Source organism: Passer domesticus, chromosome 6, assembly GCF_036417665.1.
Source record: "Passer domesticus isolate bPasDom1 chromosome 6, bPasDom1.hap1, whole genome shotgun sequence".
NCBI classification, from domain to species: Eukaryota; Metazoa; Chordata; class Aves; order Passeriformes; family Passeridae; genus Passer; species Passer domesticus.
In genome coordinates, this window is record NC_087479.1 from 70,676,169 (window position 1) to 70,695,935 (window position 19,767).

Sequence of the window (19,767 nt, forward strand, 5' to 3'; positions counted from 1 at the left end):
CAGCCTTTGGATTTTGTGCCTTGAGCTGTTGAAGCGGGCTGCACAAGCTGAGAGGTGAAGAGCCCTGGGTGTGGCCAGCAGCATCTTCCTAGGGGCTTGCATTTGAAATGGAATGGGGGCATCTCTGCCAGGCTCATTTGTGACCCAAATTCATTTCTTGTCCCAGAGCTCCATCTCCTCTGTCCTGGCACCTGCACGAGCTGCAGCAGAAGGCTCGGGAGAAGGCTCCAGTGCCCAGGCTGGAAGCTCAAGCACGAGCAGCTCGTGCACCTGGAGCACAACCAGCTCGTCTGGCAGCAGAGAGCAGCAGCGAGAGAGGACAGAGGACAAGTGCCTGGCCATGCTGAGTAGGTCCTTTGTGATCCTTGTGTGCCGGAGCAGTGCCTTGTGTGCGCGTGTGCCGGCATGAGCTGTCCCACCTCCTGCTCAGCTGAGTGCCAGGTCCTGAGGCCTCCTCCACACAGGATCTGTTGTTGTGCTCTGAGGTGGTGAGGGATCAGCGGGGTGTTGCTCCTGCCTCTGAGAGCAGCTCGGCCTGGTTTGGCTTTGCCTGAGCTTCCCTGTAGGCAAAAGGCCAAGCAGAGATTGTTTCTGGCTGAGCAGGAGGCCGTGACCTCGCGAATGAGTAGGCCTCAAGGAGCTCCTGCGGGGCCCAGCTGCTGTGGGCACGGCCAAGGTCATCTTCAGCACTCAGCCTGTCCTGAAGGCTGAGGGACCTCATTCCTAAGGCCATCACAGTAGCTTATAACATGAGCTGCTGCTCCTGAAAGGCTGAAGGGCATTGTTTAGGCAAAGTCCTGCTTAAAGCTGGAGATCTGGGCTCTGCTGGAAGCACTTTGCGATATTCTTCCTGTTCTGGAGAGGGCAGCTGATGACAAAAATTGATTCCAGAACCCAAGATGCCTTTGATGTTTGCAAGGATGAAAGCTTGTGTTGAATGTCGCAGAGTGTTCATTGCCAAGAACAGGAAGGTTTTGTTTTTCCTGCTGCCCTTAATGTTTATAGACAACAATCACTTCTCTTGGTTAGAGTTTTCTGATCCCTGTCTCCTCTGACTGTTTCTCTGTGTGCTTAGATTTTACTTTAGGCTTTTAGTTTAGTGCTGGCCATCTGTGCTGCAGGGCTGCTTGTCTTGCTGCTGCTGTTTTTGAGGTGGTGCTGGTGCAGTGGTGTTGTTGTTTCCCGACTGACTGAGTTGAGAGGGCCCAGTGTCCCGGAGAGTGGGGCTGCCTTTGTGATCTGATGAAGGGTGGGATCTCTTTTGAAGTGAGCATCTGTCCTTGGGATTTTTACAGAGATGCTGGTGAGCGAGGGAGATCCTGAGGCTAAATACACAGAACTGGAAACTCTTGGCAAAGGGTGAGTGCAGCCACAGTTCCTTCTTCAAAGAGAGGGGCAGTGTGTTTTGCTCGTGTCCCATCTCCCCAGAGTGACATCAGGCAAGTTCCAAAGCTGTTCAGACACTGCGTTAAGATGATGCCAGGTGATCTCTCAATGCTGGCCAGCATTTATAGCTGTGTTGTGAAGGCACAGCCAAGACACCTGGATGCTGGCAATGTCTTGTCTGCGGCAAAGAGCAGCACCTGGCAGCTCTCCTGTCCCTCAAGTGTGTTTGCACCTGTGTCCTGGTTTAGGGCAAGTTTGGGAGATAACCCCCAAAGGGGCTTCTCTACAACAGCAGATTCAATTGCCCCTCCCCCCTCCAACCGGTTCGGGAGAAAATATCTCCTTGGAGAAAAGTGGAAAGAAACCTGTTTATTAAACAATAGAAACCAAACAATATTAAACAATAAAACAATATTAAACAATCTAAGGAAAAGCAAACTCAGAACAGTCCCCTCCCCGGGTTGCAGCTCGGCTCACTCAGTCTTTGATCAGTCTCTCTGGTGCTGGAAATGCTGTGGCCCAGGCCCGGCCAGGGGGGCCACAGGTGGAGCTGCCGGTACTCTTCTGGGTGTTCAGTGCAGAGCAGGCTTGAACAGGTCCAAGAAAAAAGGAAAAAATCACAATCCGGAGAACTTCTTTGCCTCAGCTAGCTAAAACTAACTAAAAGCAAGAAAAAGGGAAAAAAGGAGCTCTGTCCGGCTGTCTGTCCATCCGCAGACAACACAGTCCAGGAGCAGGAATGTGGAGGAGTGAGAGCAGTCTGAAAACAAACTGCGCGCTTCTTCCCTCCCCTCCTCACTGTCTGGAAGAGAGTCTTAAAGGTGTAAAACTTATTATTCAGTATAAACAGAACAAGACGATTGGGGATAAAAGCATCATATAGTCAACCCAGGACTTTGCCGCTTTTCATAGGAGAAATAATTTTTGAGTGTCTCAAAAGAATACAGAATACGTGGGAATGAAAGGAGGAGAAACTTCATTGTCTCAAAGGTCAAGCTAGCAGCTGACAGCTGTCAGGGAACAGCTCTCAGTAACATTTCTTTCCAATATTTGCTGCAAATAAAATTCAGTAGTCAGGATGACCACCACCTAGTCTAGAAGCCAAAAGCAGAAATGAAAGAAGCAGCTCTCTTTTGTGGCTGCAGTGGCAAAAGACAAAGTTTCAGGGGACTGCCCAGTGGCAATGCACTCTAGAGGAAAAGGCATCATCTGCCTGATGGCAGACTCCTCGTGGATCCTGTGGGGTTTAGGCGTTTGCTGCAAAGAATCCACCAAGCTGTTCCCTTTGAAAGCCAGCTCTGCTGACTGTAGATGGGATTGATTTGCAACATTTTCTCTGTACCAGGTGTTCTGGTTTAGGGCGAATTTTGGAGGAAACCTCCAGAAAGGGCCCCTCCTAAAAGCAAACCCACATGGCCACTGCCCCCAGCCAGTTTGGGAATAATTTCCTCGGACAGAAGTGGAAAGAAATTGTTTATTTAACAGGGAAATCACTCCCCAGCACACAAAATGAACAATACCGGATGACAAAACTCATTTGCTGCTCTGAAGAGATGGCAAGTTCAGAAAGTCTCTCCTGGGGGTTGTCATTCTCCAGTGCTGGGAAAGGCTGCAGAGTAGGCCCTGGTGGGCTACAAAGTGTGAGCTCTCGGTGTTTTGCTGGGTCCCAGTCTGGAGCAGGTTCGAATGGCTCCAAGAAAAGGGAAAGAAAAACACTAAAGGCGAAACTCAGACTACCTTAGTTAGCTAAACTAACTAAAAAGCAAAAGGAGTGTGGTGTGTGGCCCCATCTGTGCCCAGACCACAACACTGGAGTTCTGTGTTCCAGCAGACTGCGGGGGAGAGTGCAGCTGATAACAAAACTCTGTGCTCCCTCTTCTCCCGGCCCCTACTGTCTGATCCCGTCTTGGAGGCACAGAATATAACATCCAGCATAAACAGAACAAGTGACTGGGGAAACAAGCATCATAACGTCACCCCAGAACAGAAGCCAAATGTACAAGAAGTCGCCAGAAAAGTGGAGTCCTTCCAGTGTCTGTTGCATCGAAGAGAAGCAGCTGCCAATGGCTCTGGACCCAGAACACAGCTGCCTAAAGACCCTGTGTTTTGAGGATTTCTCCATTTGTGTGCAGCAATGGAAGCCTTTGCCTGCTATGGCTGTGGCTGGACACTACTTTCCTTGCAAGCTGGAGAAGGGATCTGTGTCTAGAGGCTTTCCTCCAATGGCTGTTACATGGCTTCAGGCTTCTCAGAAAAGCCTGAGTGGTAGTGCTTGAGTTTGGCAGACAGACTCCAAGGAGAGGTGTAAGAAGACCCAACGGGCATATTCCTGGAAAAATCCGACACATGCACAGCTAGAGAAAGAGAAAAGGGAGAAAAGACCCAGAGAAGAATCTGTCATGTTCCATTTACTCTTTGCTCCAGGACTTTGTTCCTGTTGGACTGCAGTGTTTTGCACTAGCAGGGACTAAAGGACTTGTTCTTTCTCTGCTGCTGTTTTGTTTCTAGGGGTTTCGGCACTGTGTGCATGGCAGTGGAGACTGCCACAGGAGAAGAGGTAAGCCTCAAGCAGCGCCACAGCTTCTGCAGCTCTCGAGTGCCCTCCCCTCTGCTGTGAGCTGTGGCTGAGCTTTGGCTCACCAGTGGAGCTTTGCTGCAAAGGCAAATGGAGTGCAGAGCAGTGTCTGCCTGCCAAATACAGTGGGGACAGATTTTGTCCTTCTCAGCTGCCCCAGGGGATGCAAGGAGGCCAAGCGGTATCATTCAGAGGAGGACACAGGGCTGGGTCTACGTGCCCAGGTGGTGTCTCAGAGCATGGCACTGCTCTTTGGGGCTGCAGCGTTCCTGAATTCTCATTTCTGGCTGTTAGCCAATACATGGAAATCATGCTGGCAGTTCTGCAGCCACCTGCAGTGCTGCCCTTGGGATCTGTGCTTAGAGAGAACAAGGTCTGCAAGGAGTGTCTCAAGGGCCTGAGTCCTGCTCAGAGCCTGGTGTGCATCCCTAGAGGATCAAGGCATGGGTTATTTCTTTTTACAGTCAGGCAGTAATTGCAAATATCAGTGGTGTGAATTAAAGTATTTTAGTGGAACGAAATGCAAATTCCTGAAGTGAGGAAGTGCTTGGATTGTCTTTTTTGGAGGTGTCCTTAATGATGTTTTCATCATCACAGCATTTTTTCCGTGAAATATGTAGGGTTGTGTTTCTTATGGGGAATAACCCTGAGGATGATTTTAGGACAAACAGCATTTTATCAGTCATGTCTGTAAGAGTTTGCTTTGTAGTTGTGCAATGGAGAATGCTAGTGGTTGCTGGAGTAATGATCAAGCCCCCTAGAAGTGCCCAAGGTTTCCCAGCAGTTTTGTTCCATTTCTACTGGCACAGAATCGATTCCTGCTTGCAAGAGGTGTGTCAATGACAATGGGGATGATAAAGGAAGGTCCTGGGGAAGACAGTGGGCACAGTGAGTGTTGTTAGAGCTTTGAGGTGGAGAGCTTAGACCATGTTTCTCCCAGGTTTACAAGGCAAAGGATATCTGTCTCTCTGTCCTGGGAGGTGCCCAAGCATGGGGTTTGATGTCCAGTCACAAGGCAGTTTGGCCCAGCCCAGCTGGGGCTACTGTCATCCCATAATCACTGTCTTCATGTTCCCTTTGTGCTCCTGTGCCACAGACTTCTTTGGTTCATGGCTTTCCATGTTGTTTTAGGTGGCCATCAAGAAAATTAGTCTCCTGCAAGAGAGCAGCAGCGAGCTGTGCCTGAATGAAATCCAGGTCATGCGTGGCAGTAAGAATGCCAACCTTGTGAACTATGTAGACAGGTGAGTGGTTCTGCTGTCCTGCCATGAAAGGTCATTCTCATCCTGCAAGCCAGAGGTGCAACCACTCCTTTGGTCGCTGGCAAAAGAGGATGGAGCTGTTAATTCCTGTTCTTGGGCTGATCTACAGCGTCTTGGGAGGAGATTGCATTGGGCCTGCATTCATCTTTCCTGGCATACCTAGTGTGAAGGGCACTTTCAAAGACAGGACTGGGCCCTGTCTTACTGAGCCAACAGCCTCCAAGTTCCTGTCCTCTCTCCACATTTTTTTTGTTGGGTTTGGGATTTGATTTTTTCCCTGTGTCTGAAGTGCTGACAAAGCACTGTCTATTGTATTTCCCTTGGCCTGTTGCATTGGTGTGGATACCGAGCTGTCTTTTAGACTGCTCAGAGTTCAAGCCCTGCAGAGCGTCGGGAATGACTACTCACTTCCTCCTGTGTTCCTCTGAGAGAGACACAGAAACAAGAATCCATCAGGTTGTGTAAGTGCGTGCGTTCATCTCCAGGCAGTTTGCTCCTTTCAGCTACCTGGTGGATGAGGAACTCTGGCTGGTGATGGAATACATGGACGGAGGTTCTTTACATGATGTCATCAGGGAGACTCGCATGGCAGAAGGAGAGATAGCAGCTGTCTCTCGGGAGGTAAGGGATGGCACTTGTGCTTCCCATGGCTTGGTTGGGATGGTCCTTCCAAATGGGTGATAAGGAGAGGAGAGATTTCATCTTCCAAGCCTTTCTCTTATGTCCTTGGCAGTAGCAAGAGCATCTGAAGTGCCTGCCAGTGTCCCTGCCCTTCTTCTGGTGTGTTTGTCTTTGCCTCTCTAAACACTTGCCTGGAGCCTGTGTGTGCTGCATTCCTTCCCTGTAAGGGCAAAGGCGCTGGTGGTGCAAAGTGAAGCAAGGGGCAAAGATGAAGAGATACTCACAGGACTTTCCCAGAGCTCAGCCTCAAAGGAGAGCCTTGCACCCAAAGTGGTGTTTGCAAAAGCATCCACTGCTGTCTGGCTGCAGAGAGCACAGCCACTGCAGCAGGGCTCCTTCAGCCTGTGTTTGCAGGGCACTGGCCAGAGGAACAATTGCCCTTTCTCTTTCAGAAGCAAACATATCCTCACTTAGAAAGGCACTGCTGTTCTCGTGGTGGAGCAGCAGGCTCCTGCCCTTGCCAGCAGCCTGTCCTGCCATGGCTCACCATCCCCCAGGAAGTCAGTGTTGCAGATGTGCCACTTTTCTGCCTGTGGGATGAAGTCCACTTAGGCTCGTGTTTCTTTTTCCTCTCTCAGTGCCTGCAAGGCCTGGATTTCCTGCACTCCAAGCAAGTGATCCACCGAGATATCAAAAGCCACAACATTCTCCTGGGCTTGGATGGATCAGTCAAGTTGGGTGGGTGTTGCTGGCCAGGCTCAGCCGTGGCAGGCTGCGGTGTGGGGCTGCCTTTGGGTGGCTGCCAGTTCCCTGCAGTGGTGCCTGTGGCCAGGCTCAGCCGTGGCGGGCTGCGGTGTGGGCTTGCCTTTGGGTGGCTCCAGTTCCCTGCAGTGGTGCCTGTGGCAGTGCAGGCTGCCCTGCTGCAAGCACAGAGCACAGCCACAAGGTGCAGGGAAGTGTTGCTGGGAAGAAGGGCTCAGGGGTGGCTTTGGGTTGTGTGTGTCCCTTCCCAAGCAAGGCAGTTACAGTCTAATAGCTTCAGGGGACTAAAATCCACTGCCTGAAACTGGGGGGTTTTGCTAAGTGGCCAATTCCGTATTTCCTTGGCTGCAGGCCTGAGGTATGGCCTCTTTACAGCTGGGTTCCACACTGCCTTCTTGGACATTGGTACAATGGGGATTTCTTTTGTTTGCTTTCCTAATTCACGCTGGCTTGATCAGAGTGGTTTTTCCTCCTCAGCTGATTTTGGCCTTGCTGCTCAGCTCACCACCGAGCAGAACAAACGGAGATCAGCTGTTGGAACAACTTACTGGATGGCGCCAGAAATTTTCACCAGGAAGCCCTATGGCCCCAAAGTGGACATCTGGTCCTTTGGCATCGTGGGGATCGAGATGGTGGACGGAGCGCCTCCGTACCTGATGAAAACCTCCCGCACGGTACGCTGCAGCTGCTCTCAGACACTGCTGTCACCCCAACAAAATCTGCTCCCATTCTTCTGCCTGGGAAGCTTGCCAACACCTGAAAATGATAGGTTCCAGGCTGCACAGTCTCTCGTGCTTCTTGGCCAGATCATCCCCTTGCCATTTTTGTGCATGAACAGGACCTAAAAATCAGGATGCCTTTTGCTTGGCAGAAGCTTTGCCTAAGGGAGCAGTGAGCAGTGCTGAGCTGCATTTTATGGAATAATCCTTGGAAATAGAAGAGTTAGATGAAAGTCAGTCTTCCATGTCACTTGTAGAGGCTGTGTCAGTGCTCAGAGAAGCAAAGTGTGCTTTAGCTGATGGAGCTGCTGCTGATTCCATCATCCAGTGAAATGAGTGGTCAAGGCAAGAGCCTTTGCCTACTGGACTGGCTATGGCTGCCTCTGGCTTTGGGTTGTTTTAGTAGGGCTAGGAAAGGTATCTGCCACCCTGTGGCAGGGAGTAAAGTGCCACTGCAGAGTGGAGCTTGTCCAATGGGCTCTGTGTGAGCAGTTTGGGGTGCGAAGGAGACAGGTAGAGTGTGGCATTTCCTTCTTCTCTAGGTTCAACAGCTGATAAGCACCGGGGCCCCCCCGAAGCTGCAGAAGCCCAGGCAGCAGTCGGCGTGGCTGCGAGACTTTCTGCACTGCTGCCTGGAGAGGGACGAGGACAGGCGCTGGTCTGCCCAGGAACTTCTGCAGGTAACAGGCAAAGCGGCTGCAGGTCCTGGATGTGGAGAGAGAGGTGCACAGAATGCCCTCCTTTCTGTATCTTTCTGCTAGCCAGAGAAAGCCTGCTTCAGGCTGTGGGGAAAGTAGAAGCTCATTGCTTCTTTTTCTCTTTGGGCAGCATCCATTTGTAACATCAGCCAAGCCAGCCTCCTCCCTGACGCCTCTGATCATGGCCACGCAGGAGTTCATGGCCGACAGGAGATACTAGCCCTGGAGGAGGCCTTTGTTGTTGTTTGTTGTTTGAAGTTTGTAGTTTGTAGTTTATAGCTCGTAGTTTGTAGTTTGTTATGAGTGATAGTCAGAATAAATACTGTAATAAATAAATAAACCCTTTGTGTTGGAAGCTTCCTTTTGTTCTCACCCTGTGAATAAGCTCTAAATTTGCTTCTGAATGGTCAGGTGTTTCTGCTATGTGGGAAGACCCATGGATGGGGTTTGTGGCACGGTTTGTTTGTGAGCAAAGATCTTTTTCCTTCCTCGCCTCCAGGCCACAGCCTCTTGTGGAGATACAGGCTTGCAGCTGTGACTAGAGGAGCAGAGCAGGGCAGAATGGAGCAGAGCAGTGGTGTCACTGCTGGGGATGCTGCTGTGCCTGTGGTTGTGTTGCAGCTCTTGGGAAAGGTTGGGAGTGTCTGTGTTGCTGTGGGCAGAGGGGGAGGGAGCCGGGCTTCTCCACAGGCTCAGGTGCAGGTGAGTGTCCAGTGGGAAGGCATGTTCTGCCACGGGAACTGATGCCAACACAAGGGAGTACTACACATACTTGCCTTGGTGGAGTAATCTTCATGCTTTGCTCCGAGGAGCTGGCATGAAGTCTGAAAATTTACTGAATGTGGTAAAAAGATACAGCTTTGGCGATTTGAACAAAAATAGGGTGTTTATTTAAAGGGGAAAAACAAAAAGGGAGGTAAGGAAAAAGAAGAAAGGAAAGAAAGAAAAAAGGATAAAGTCCCAGGCCCAAGGATTGAGGAAACCTCTAGCTGAACTGGCGTCTGGCCCCAAGGCAAGAACCCGAGGGCATTGCAGTGAATCCACTTAGTCTGCCCTCAAATCTGGAATAAGGTCTCTAAAAAGAGATATTGACTGAAATCTGCAGTGTGGGGTCCCCTGCTGTAGGTAAGTCACAGTCCCAGGAACAGTAAAAGACAGCAAAGACAGCTCTTCAGGCCAGGTTGCCCCTTTGATGTTCTCAGTCCCCTCAGTCTGTACTTGCAGTCCTGCCCCCATAGTCTCAGGTGATTGGTGCTAGTAGATGATGGGCTAAGATCTTCTTTCCCAGAGTGTGCTGTCACTGGGGTGGGATGATATCTCTGAGGTTTTTGATGGGAAGCTCTCTCTCATTAGTATGCACCATTGCTGTGGCATCAAGTTACCAGTTCAACCTGGAGTGGGCTAGAAATTGTCTGTAAAATGCTGCATGCTGTTGGTGAGAGGAAACTGCACTGGGAACTTTGAAAGTATAAGGCTACTAAAAAGAGATAATTAAATTTACAAATAATGTAATTAGGTTAAGAACAAAGGATTATAAAAATAATATAGTTCTTATTTTGCTACCTATTTTAACAGGACTGTTAAACATTCAGTTGGGATCTACTGAATAGCTAGTATAACTTGATAATGATTTTATATTATTTACTTCATTAATTTGAACACTTTTACTTGATCAAACTAGTAACTTTAAACAGTTATAAATGCAAAAGCTAATTAACAGTTACAAATATAAACCAGTCACAAGTGCAAAAGCCATGTAAGGGATTTTATAAATGACAGTTCCTCCCTCTTTCTCTTATGTTAGTCATTGGCTTTTGCATTTACATAAATGTAAAAGTTCTTTGTTGATAGTGTTTAATTGTTTAAAATTAATCTAAACTTGCTGGGCCTTTTTACCCGTTTTCCTATCTGTTTTGATTGGATTGAGATTTATGATTTTCTTGACAGTAGGCATAGAATGTTGGCTCGTTTGAAGATTTTGACTAGCGAACATGCTTTGTACTACTGAGGTAATTAGATGAATGAAACATGGGATTAAGCACGGGAGAAAGAGAAGGCTAACTAAGGAAACTCGAAAAATAATTAAGGCTTTCTTCTACCACTCCCTAGAGAACATATTTTTCCACTAATCAGGTGAAAACTGGACTGGAACATGTGTAAGCTTTCTGATGTTTTGGGTAATTTTAGTAATAGTTTCACCATGGTCATCAATATGCAGACAATAGTCTGATGTGTTGAAATTGCCGCATATTCCACGCTCTTTGGCTAATAAATAATCTAGGGCTAAAGAGTTTTGATATACAGCTGTTTTCATTTGCTTCTGTTGGGCGTTGAAAAAATCAATTGCACTCTTGGCCTGATTAGATATGACGTGAATCAGGGCTTGTAGTCCAGTAATGTGATTTAGCATGTAAATGGGAGTTTGATAGCCCCAGCTCCCCTCCTGAGCCCAAGTGGCAGGTCTGTAAGTTTCTAAAATTCTCTCTGGTGGCCACTCTTCCTTACCCCATTGTTACATTCCCCCTATTTCACATCTTTTTAGTCTCTTTAATTTATCATCTAGGGGAACTCCGAGCTGGTTTCCAGCTGCTTCTGATAGTAGAAAGGGGCTAGGTCGTATTGCTCCTAAGGTACAATTGCCACACCAGTGAGAAGGGAGTTTAGAATATGCTCTTTGCCCACAATTCCAGTATAAACCTTGGGGAGCCTCCCAAAAATGTGAAAGCGTGATAAAAGTGGAGGTCCAATACTTAGAAACTTGGGGTAATACTGAATAAAGGCTGACTTTTAGGGTCCCAGCACTGATAAAGTTGTTCATTGGGATGTAATATGCAGTTCTTGTTTCTGATTTTCTTCTTTGACCAAAAGGTATCTGGTTCGTTCAGTATCCACCACTGATACATCCATGTGATCCTCAGTTAGTAAATATCTTTTACAGGTAGTTTCTACAACTTCCTCAGTGTATCTTTTTCCTTTTCTCCAGATGCATTCTTCTCCAAGAACTGTGTCCCTCAATAGCCAATTGTCTTGATCTCTTGGAGTTTGGGAGGGGAAATAATTTAGTTTAAGTCATTTGAGGGGTCCAATACTGACTCCTTGCTGAGGCCAGGCTTCTGATTTGAAGGTGCCTCCACAAACCCAACAATTGGTTATATTTTGATTTTTACTAATTTGTTCTGCTAAAACAGTAAATAAGTTTTTATCGGTAGCTAATGGATTGTCCCCCTTTTGTTTCCCCCTTTCAGTTATTACAATTTCTCGAATCAAATCAACATCATAAGTTTTCCTTTTTAACAAATCCTTCTTTTTCGTTATATAATTAAATTTGACATATAGCCAAATCTCTTGATCAGGACACTCTCCATTCCTTTTCTGGTTTGCATTTCCAATATTTCTACCAATCCATTGGTTTTTGTCCGATTGTCAGTATCTACTCAGTGTCATCATATTATAACAAAAGGGATTTACATAAGAATGTGCCTGGAATGAGTGTTTTATGAGGTAGGAGTTTCCTTTGGTCAGGTACACTGTATGTTAGCATTGGTGGCAGCAGATGCAGGCTCTGACAAGGGGGATCTACAGGATCCAGAGGGAGAGTATGAGGAGTAGGGCGCACCTTCCCTTCCCTCGCTCAGGGGTCAATGGGAAGATTGAAGTGCTGTGGTACTCTTTGATAGGTGGTGCAGACCATTCAACCTCTCTGGTTTTCCTACTGGGTTCAGACCCCTTGGTTTTCATGGGAGTGTACCTGGATGCAGGAAGGGACCTAAATGCAGGAAAGTCCTACCTGGAACTGGCCTTGGTTCTATTCATGTTGTTTCTCCTAAGGAAATTTAAAAAAAAAAAAAAAAAAAAAAAAAGACATAGTTATTGGAGAGGAAGGGTCATTTCTCAGGGAAATGATACTCTTCACTGGTGGAGAAATGGAATTGAAAATTCATAATAACTTGTTAAATAGTAAGTACAATAACCATTAGATTCTCTACTGTAAAACAGTGAGAGAATAACAATTGATATAATAATTTCAGGAATAACACCGGGGAGGACTGTTGTAGAGAGTAGTTCATGGAGGTTTCTCGTTATCTTGCGGTGGTGTTACTGGACCTTTTACTCGGCTGACGGAAGTGCACCCTTTTTCCTGTGCTCGGATGGCTGTCTCTGTGGTCAGTTGAACTTGGAAAGGACCTTCCCCTGATGGAGTCAGGGATTGTTCCTTCCAGCATTTAATAAGTACCTACTCTCTGGGGCATATCTTATGTAAATAGAAGTCTAAAGGAATGTTCTGGGGTACAAGACCTCTCTGCTTTAAGTCTTTTAGATTCTGGGCAATCATTTGAATATCCCTTTGCACATTTATATTTCCTCACTCTTTGGCAGTTACTTGATGCGGGGTGGCTAAATAGGGAAGCCTGTATAACATTTCATATGGGGAACAACCTAAGTCAGCTCTGGGTTAGCTCTGGATTCTGAGAAGGGCAAGGGGTAGGCACTTTATCCAAGTCCACTTCATTTCTAACATCAGTTTGGTCCAGGCTGTTCTAATAGTCTGATTCATGCGTTCTACCCCTCCCGAACTTTGAGGGTGCCAGGGGTATGTAATTTCCAAGTTATTCCTAATTGTTGAGCCAACTGCTGCAATACTAATGATGTAAAATGGGTACCTTGGTCTGAATCAATGTTATTTATAATTCCATATCTTGGGACTATCTCTTCTAGGATTACCTTACTTACTGTTTGAGCAGTGGCATTAACAGTGGAAATGCTTCAACCCCATTGGTAAGGTGATCTACAATCAGTAAGAAATACTTCCATCTTTGGGCATGGGGCATTTCTGTGAAATCAATTTGAATACTTTGGAAGGGTCTAATTGCAATTTCAATTCTTCCAGGTCTCGTTCTCCTCGTTAATTTTCTATTGACTTTTTGGCAAATTATACAACCTGTGGTAATTTGATTAGCTAATTCATCAATTCCCCGACATCCAAAATTCTGAAGAAAGTGATCTGCTAAAGCTTTAGATCCCCAGTGTGTGGATTGGTGGAGGTTCTGTAAAATTTCTCGAGTGAGCTCTTTATTTAACATTTGATGGCCATCAGGAAGATGCCACCGTCCCTCAGAATCTTCCTTTCCAGCTAGTGATATGAGTTTCTGTTTTTCATTGTCTTTAAAAATAGGGATAGGAAGGGTGTTGTCTGGTGTACTCTCGGGTGTGTCTCTTGGATAAAATCTGTATACCTTTAATTCCCCCTCAAAAGCAGCCTCCTTTGCAGCATGGTCTGCTAGGATGTTTCCTCTGGTTTCTCCAGAGTTCCCTTTTGATGACCTGGAACACGTACCATTGCAATTTCTTTTGGTAACTTAAGTGCCTCTAAAATTTTTAATATAAGTTCTTTGTGTAAAATGTCTTTGGCCTTAGATGTGGGAAACCCTCTTTCAGCCCAGCTTTTCCCAAACGTGTGGACTACTCCATATGCATATTTAGAGTCCGTATAAATGGTTCCAATAGCTCTGTCTAGTCTGTGCAATGCTTTTTCCAAAGCATCTAATTCACATACCTGGGTAGACCAGGAAGGTGGTAGTTTTCCTTTTCTAACCTGTACAGTTCTTTTCCATCTCTGATGGAGTATCCAGAGCACCTCTTTCCATTTACTACTCTAGATGATCCGTCGATGAACAGGATTTCTCCTTCATCTAATGGGCTCTCTAGGAGGTCTTCTTGAATTTTTGTTTGCAGGTTTATAAAAACTATGCAGTTGTGCACGAGATCTTGTTTTTGGGGAATTCCACATAGGAACTGTGCAGGATTGGTGTGGGTGGTTGTTTTCAGGGTTACAGTTGTGGAATGGATGAGGGTGCTCCCATATTGTATAATATGAGAGTCTGTTAGCCATTCGGCTGCTCGTTGTTTAAGAATGGTTTGGGTGGAGTGTGGTATGTATTCTGTCAGATTTCTCTCAAATGTAAGTTTTTGGCTGGCTGTTACTAGGATGGCTGCTGCAGTGATTGGTTGGATGCATGTTTGCCATCCTTGGGACACAGGGACCAACAATATGGACAAGTAGGCTACAGGTTTATGGATTCCTGACCACTCTTGGGCCAAGACCTCATAAGGAATTCCTTTCTCTATGTTAATATAGTGGTGAAAATCTTCTTCTAGTGAAGGAAGAAAGAGAACTGGGGTCTGAATCATCTTTTGCTTTAAATTTTCTAAGTTTTTATTATCCTCTTGGGTCCAATTAATAGGTTCTGATGTAGTTAATTTTTCATATAAAATTGTGACACTTTGTGTGTATTCATCAATCCATATTCTACAGTACCTCATTAAGCCTAATAATTGTCTAACCTCGCTCTTTGTTTGGGGAGGTTGTAAATTTAAAATCCCTTCTATCCTTTCAGTACTCAATTTTCTGGTACCATGACCAATTACATGTCCGAAATATTTTACTTTGGTTTAACAAATTGTAATTTGGATTTAGATACTATTAGTCCATTCTCTCCTAGAAGGTTCAGTAACTGAATGGTGCCTAATTTTACAGTGGATTCTTGCTCTCTGGAGAGTAGTATGTCATCTACATACTGTGTTACTTGTATTCCTGAGGGTGGAGAAAAGGGAATGAACAGGCTCTCCAAGGCTTGACCGAAGAGTGTGGGAGACTCCATGTACCCTTGCAGTCACCAGGTCCAGGTGAGCTGCTGTTTCCTTCCAGTGTCTGGATCTTCCCAGGTGGAAGCAAACAGGTGTCTAGAAGGAGAATCTACAGGGCATGACCAAAATGCATCCTTCAGGTCGGTTACTGAGAACCAAGAGTGTGTAGGTGGTAACTTAACAAGGTGTAAGGGTTTTGTACTAATGAGCACACAGCTTGCACTCTTTTATGTACTTCACGTAGGTCTTGAACTAGCCTGTAGCTATTGTCAGGCTTTTTAATAGCAAGAATGGGGTGTTGTATGGGGAAGTACATGGCTCTAGTATATTATAATGTCACAATTCAGTTATTATGGGTTTTAGCCAATACCTTTTGGTCTTTGTAAGGGGGTGCCAGGGTACTTTTGCTGGTTTAATATCTGGAAGGAGATTAATTACAATGGGTGTAATGTTCATTTTATCCCAGTTACCTGGTTGGGCTTACACTGTAGGATTAATCAGTTTTCATCTTGTGTGGATAAAGTAAACAAAATGACCTTCATCCTTCCTTCTTGTGGAACTACTCCAACTTTCAAAGGTATCTGGAGATCCTGGCCAAGTAAGTTGTTACCTGCTGGAGGTAGAAAAACAAATCTCCCTTTCTGGTTAGTCCATTACCCTTTATAGTGACATTCTTAATGATGGGAATGGGGAAGGATTCCCCTTTAGCAGCACAAATATTGAAAGTGTCTTTGCTTATGGCACATGCATTTGGTTTTTCAGTTAAACAAGTTGTCTCTGCTCCTGTGTCTACTAAAAATTCCATTAATTGTTCTAGGGGTCCTATCCTTGATTTTATCAAGGGCTCTTGAAGATGGTTTTTGTGCCCCAAGAAGAAGAGCCCCTGACCCCCTCAGTTCTCTGAGGGTTGATTCTCCACTTGGAGAATCTCTTAAGTCCCTCAATGTCTTAAAACAGCAGGATTGCATATGGTCTTCTTTCTTACAATAAAAGCAAATAGGTTTCTTCAATTGAATATTCTCCCCATCCTGCCTAATTGGTTTAGGAATTTGGACAGCAGCCATCATCTTAGCTTTAGTCTTCATTTTCTCTTCATTTCACCTGGCATAAACTTACTGTGCTTCAGCTAATAACTCATCTAAACTTCTTTCTGGCCATCCATCTAATTTCTCTAATTTCTGTTTTATGTCAGGCCAAGAATGTAACCCAAAGTGGACCTAGAACATTGTCTTCCCTCCTTCACTACCTAAATCTCTTTCTAAATATAATTGGATGTTATTATTTAAGCGAGTTATACAGTCAGTTGGGCTCTCATGTTTTTATTGTTTGCTACCAAAGGCTTTCTTCATGTTATTAACTCTGGGGACTGCCTCTTTTATTCCCCTTACAATTCGGGTTCTGTATTCTGCTATACTTTTTCTTCCCTCATCTGAGTTAGGGTTCCATTCTGGATCTGTTAATGGTAATTTCTTCTCTCCAGTTGTTCCTAAATTATGTTCTCTGTCCAATATATTGATCCCTGCAGTCTAAATAACTTTTCTCTTCTCTGGAGAGAAAAGGGTTTGCATTATTGAATTTCATTTTCCCCTAGGGTAAATCCTAGAGCCTAAGAACTGGTAAACTTTTTCTGACATACCTACTGGGTCACTGAATAATATCTCCATTTCCTTTTTAAAATGCCTCACTTCTGAAGAGGTGAGGGGTGCATTTACATATCCTATTCCACCTTGTGCACCCTCCATTGGGACCTCTCTGAGGGATGCCACCTTTGTTTTATCTTTACTGCTGGAGCAGGAGGAACATTTTTGTACTACCAGGGTTCTCCTTCAAGTGAAGAAGGCTGGACCTTCTTGATTGGATGGAACTTCCTGCATGGCTGAATTTGTAATTTGCCTGGAGGAGAATGATAGAATATACGTTTCTTCTGATGTCCCACTGCTACTTTCAATTTCTTCAGCCCTCTCAGTTACATGACTCATTGAAGCCTCCAATGGCTCAGCTGCAGTTGCAGCTGGTTCGTTGGGAGGTGCAGTAGGGGGGAGGAAATTTAATGAGTCCCACCTTGGTTGATTGGTTTTCCTCGTTGTGTCTTTATCATTGATCGTTACAGAGAGAATTTGGTTTATCTGTTTCTACTTCCTTTTCGCTGTTCCAATATTTAAACCAGACCTCCACATACTGCAATTCCAGTCTGCATTTAATTTATTTTGGGCGTAATTGTAAAGTACTTCGCAAATCCACATCCTGGTAGACCCATGCTTCAGCCAGCGAAGACCTTGTTTTAATTTCTTCTTTGGCCATTCTAACATGCAATGCACAATCTTGAGCTGTGGGTCTTTATCTTTAGTAAGTTGATGTTCTTCCCATTGTTTTAACATGGTTTCCAAGGGATTTTCAGGGAAGATACTGTATTTCTGTAATTGCTTGTTGTTCTTCCTATGCTTTTGTCCTATGCTTTTGTCTGATATTATGGGGGCAAAATAAATTAATAAATATTTAATTAACCAAGGTGAGTATAATGATTTGAATAGAGATGCTGTATTACAATGTTGAAAAAAATGAAACTTTGGGAATTAAAAAGAAATGAAAACTAAACCACTCAATATGGCTGTTGTCCATCTGTGGGAAAAGGTATGATCCCTCCCTGTGGGTATGATCCTGTGTGGGTGGATCATTGGGCCTTCCAAATGACAAATTAGAAGTGCTCCATGCCCCAGTACAGGAACAATTATTAAAAGGACACATTGTACCATCAACTAGCTCCTGACCCATGTCTTTTTATAAAAAACCTGGCAAAGACAGATGGAGGTTATTACAAGACTTTTGGAAAGTAAATTATGTTTTAGAAGACATGGGCTTCTTGCAACCAGGGCTCCCCTCACCTTCTGTACTTCCCAGGGACTGGCAGCTCACAATCCTTGATATCAAAGACTGTTTATTCAACATCCCTCTCTGTCCCGCACTCCCAAATTCGCATTTTCGATACCAATCAACTGTCAAGAACCCTTTAAAAGATATCATTAGGTCACATTGCCACAGGGAATGAAAACTTCCCCTGTTTTATGTCAAATGTTTGTGGCTGGGATTCTATCTCCAATCAGGAAAGCCTTCCCTGAAGCTATATTTCGGCATTATATGGACGACATTTTAATTTGCTCCCAAGAAAAGACTTACCTTAACCCAGTGATCAGAAAGACTGTGACAGCAGTTGAAGATGCAGGTTTTGATATTGCTCCTGAAAAACCCAGTAGACCTCCCTGTGGAAGTACCTTGGATTCCTTATCAGCGGGTGAGCCATTATTCCCCAAAATATCTCCATCAAAGATAAGGCTCAAATGCTAAGGGACATACAACAGTTGTGTGGCTCCATCACCTGGATCCGACCACTGCTTGGACTCACGAGAGAAGAGCTGTGCCCTTTGTTCAGCCTACTGAAGGGGAGCCATGACCTGACTTCCCAGCGCATCTTAACTCCAGATGCCCACGACGTGCTGCGAAAGGTAGCACCTGCTATCTCATCTCGAAAAGCACACCGCGCTGACTGCTCTCTAACCTCCCAGTTTGCTAGTCTTGGTAAATCCCCACATTTCCAGGCACTGCTTTTTCAGTGGGACCCGTCTTCTACAGAAAAATTGTTAATTGTAGAATGGGTATTTTTGCCACACCAAAAAAACTATTACAATCCCTCAAGAGCTTTTAGCTCAGTTAATCATTAAAGACAGGAACCACCTCCGAACCCCTGCAGCGTGTGACCCAACATACATTTATCCAGCATTTCAACTACACAAATTAGAATCGCTATTACAGACAAATGGATACCTTCAGTTTGATTTAGACAGCTATCCCGGACAAGTCTCTATTCATTATCCAAAACACAAGCTACTAAAAGAAACATTCCATCTAGTCCCAAATTCTCTAAAAGGTAAGGTTCCTCTTAAAGCCCTCACAGTTTTTACAGATCGCTCTGGAAAATCACACAAATCGGTTATCACTTGGAAGGATCCAAACACTCAGAAGTGGGAGTAGGATGTTCAAGTCATTGAAGGAACCCCCCAAATTCCTGAGTTGGCTGCTGATGTCAGAGCATTTAAAAAATTACAACAACCTTTTAATCTAGTAACTGATTTGGCCTATATAACCAGGACAGCTAAAAGGGCAGAACACTCCATGCTAAAAGAAGTGTCTAATCAACAATTATTTGGCTTGCTCTGCAAGTTGGTTTGGCTTGTCTCCCACTGGGGAATCAGAAGGCAGATCTTCTAGCTGTGACTGGTAACACCAATCACAGTCCCATGTACTGGGAAAGGTGCAGCAGATGTTGCCCAAGGCTTCGTTATGCTGCTAGCCTAAAATACGGAATTCTGGAGCAGAACTTTGACCCAACAAAGCAGCAGCACCACCACCAAAATGGGCTTTGACTCTCTACAAATCAGTTTCTCAAGGGCTGGCACCCTCAGATTCCAATCAGACCTTTCATTCCCCACTGCTTGCTAACATCAGCCATCTGGGCCGCCTTCATGGAGATGCTGCCAAATTTTAGAGATCTTTTGTAGCACCACAGCGTATCCCAAGAAGGAGCTGCCGGTGCTATGGCACCTTTAATACTTTCCTTACCAGCAAAGAGCAATTTGCTTCACAGAGAGAGACAGAGAGAGAGAGATTATTTTGGGTAGCAGAAAATGGGTAATCATGTGTCTTCACTAGTTTGACTGAATGTCAAAGCCATGCCCTAGACATGTGGGGAGGAAAACCAGAGATAAATAGATGTTAGGCAGAGAGGTAGAAATAAGACATGAGGAACTAGAGATAGCCACGTATTTATCCCACCCCCTTAGAGCTGTGGTAAAGGGGAGTATTTTCCTCCAACCTCCATCGTTGGCAGCCTGCTGCAGCCCCCTGCCATATCCAGCCCTTTTCTCAGCTCTTCGGGGTTTGGAAGAATTTGCTTAGGCCAATAGATTTTTGGGGTGGACACTGCGAATTCCAGCTTTCTGAGAGGAAGGAAGCACTGATAAGGATTCTTTGATTCCCAGACTGCGGGCAAACGGAAGAGGAGGAAAAGCCCTCCCAGAAAGGAGACTGGGGAGACAGGGAAGAGA

At 45.3% G+C, this 19,767-nt stretch overlaps 1 protein-coding gene and 1 long non-coding RNA gene across 6 annotated transcripts; one reads left to right on the forward strand and one right to left on the reverse strand.

Annotated features, from left to right (window-relative positions):
- The first annotated feature begins 226 nt into the window (after positions 1–226).
- LOC135303971 (serine/threonine-protein kinase PAK 3-like) lies at positions 227–8,364 on the forward strand. Of its 2 annotated transcripts, XM_064426275.1 has the most exons (9): positions 227–347; positions 1,296–1,359; positions 3,895–3,943; positions 5,093–5,205; positions 5,727–5,844; positions 6,483–6,582; positions 7,084–7,280; positions 7,868–8,005; positions 8,154–8,364. In XM_064426275.1, exons 1-9 carry the CDS (start codon positions 341–343, stop codon positions 8,241–8,243), a joined length of 876 nt encoding a protein of 291 aa, XP_064282345.1. In that variant the 5' UTR covers positions 227–340; the 3' UTR covers positions 8,244–8,364. The 2 variants fall into 2 exon arrangements, with proteins under 2 accessions (XP_064282345.1, XP_064282346.1); XM_064426276.1 differs by lacking the exon at positions 227–347 and having other exon boundaries at positions 3,218–3,943.
- Positions 8,365–8,882: 518 nt separating this feature from the next.
- On the reverse strand, positions 8,883–19,610 carry LOC135303972 (uncharacterized). Of its 4 annotated transcripts, XR_010365405.1 has the most exons (5): positions 16,730–19,610; positions 15,139–16,561; positions 14,600–14,777; positions 13,258–13,345; positions 8,883–11,846 (listed from the first exon to the last, which is right to left on the reverse strand). It is a non-coding gene; the product is annotated as an uncharacterized LOC135303972 (long non-coding RNA). The 4 variants fall into 4 exon arrangements; XR_010365404.1 differs by lacking the exon at positions 13,258–13,345 and having other exon boundaries at positions 13,578–14,777; XR_010365406.1 differs by lacking the exon at positions 13,258–13,345 and having other exon boundaries at positions 17,843–19,609.
- Between the last annotated feature and the right edge of the window lie 157 nt (positions 19,611–19,767).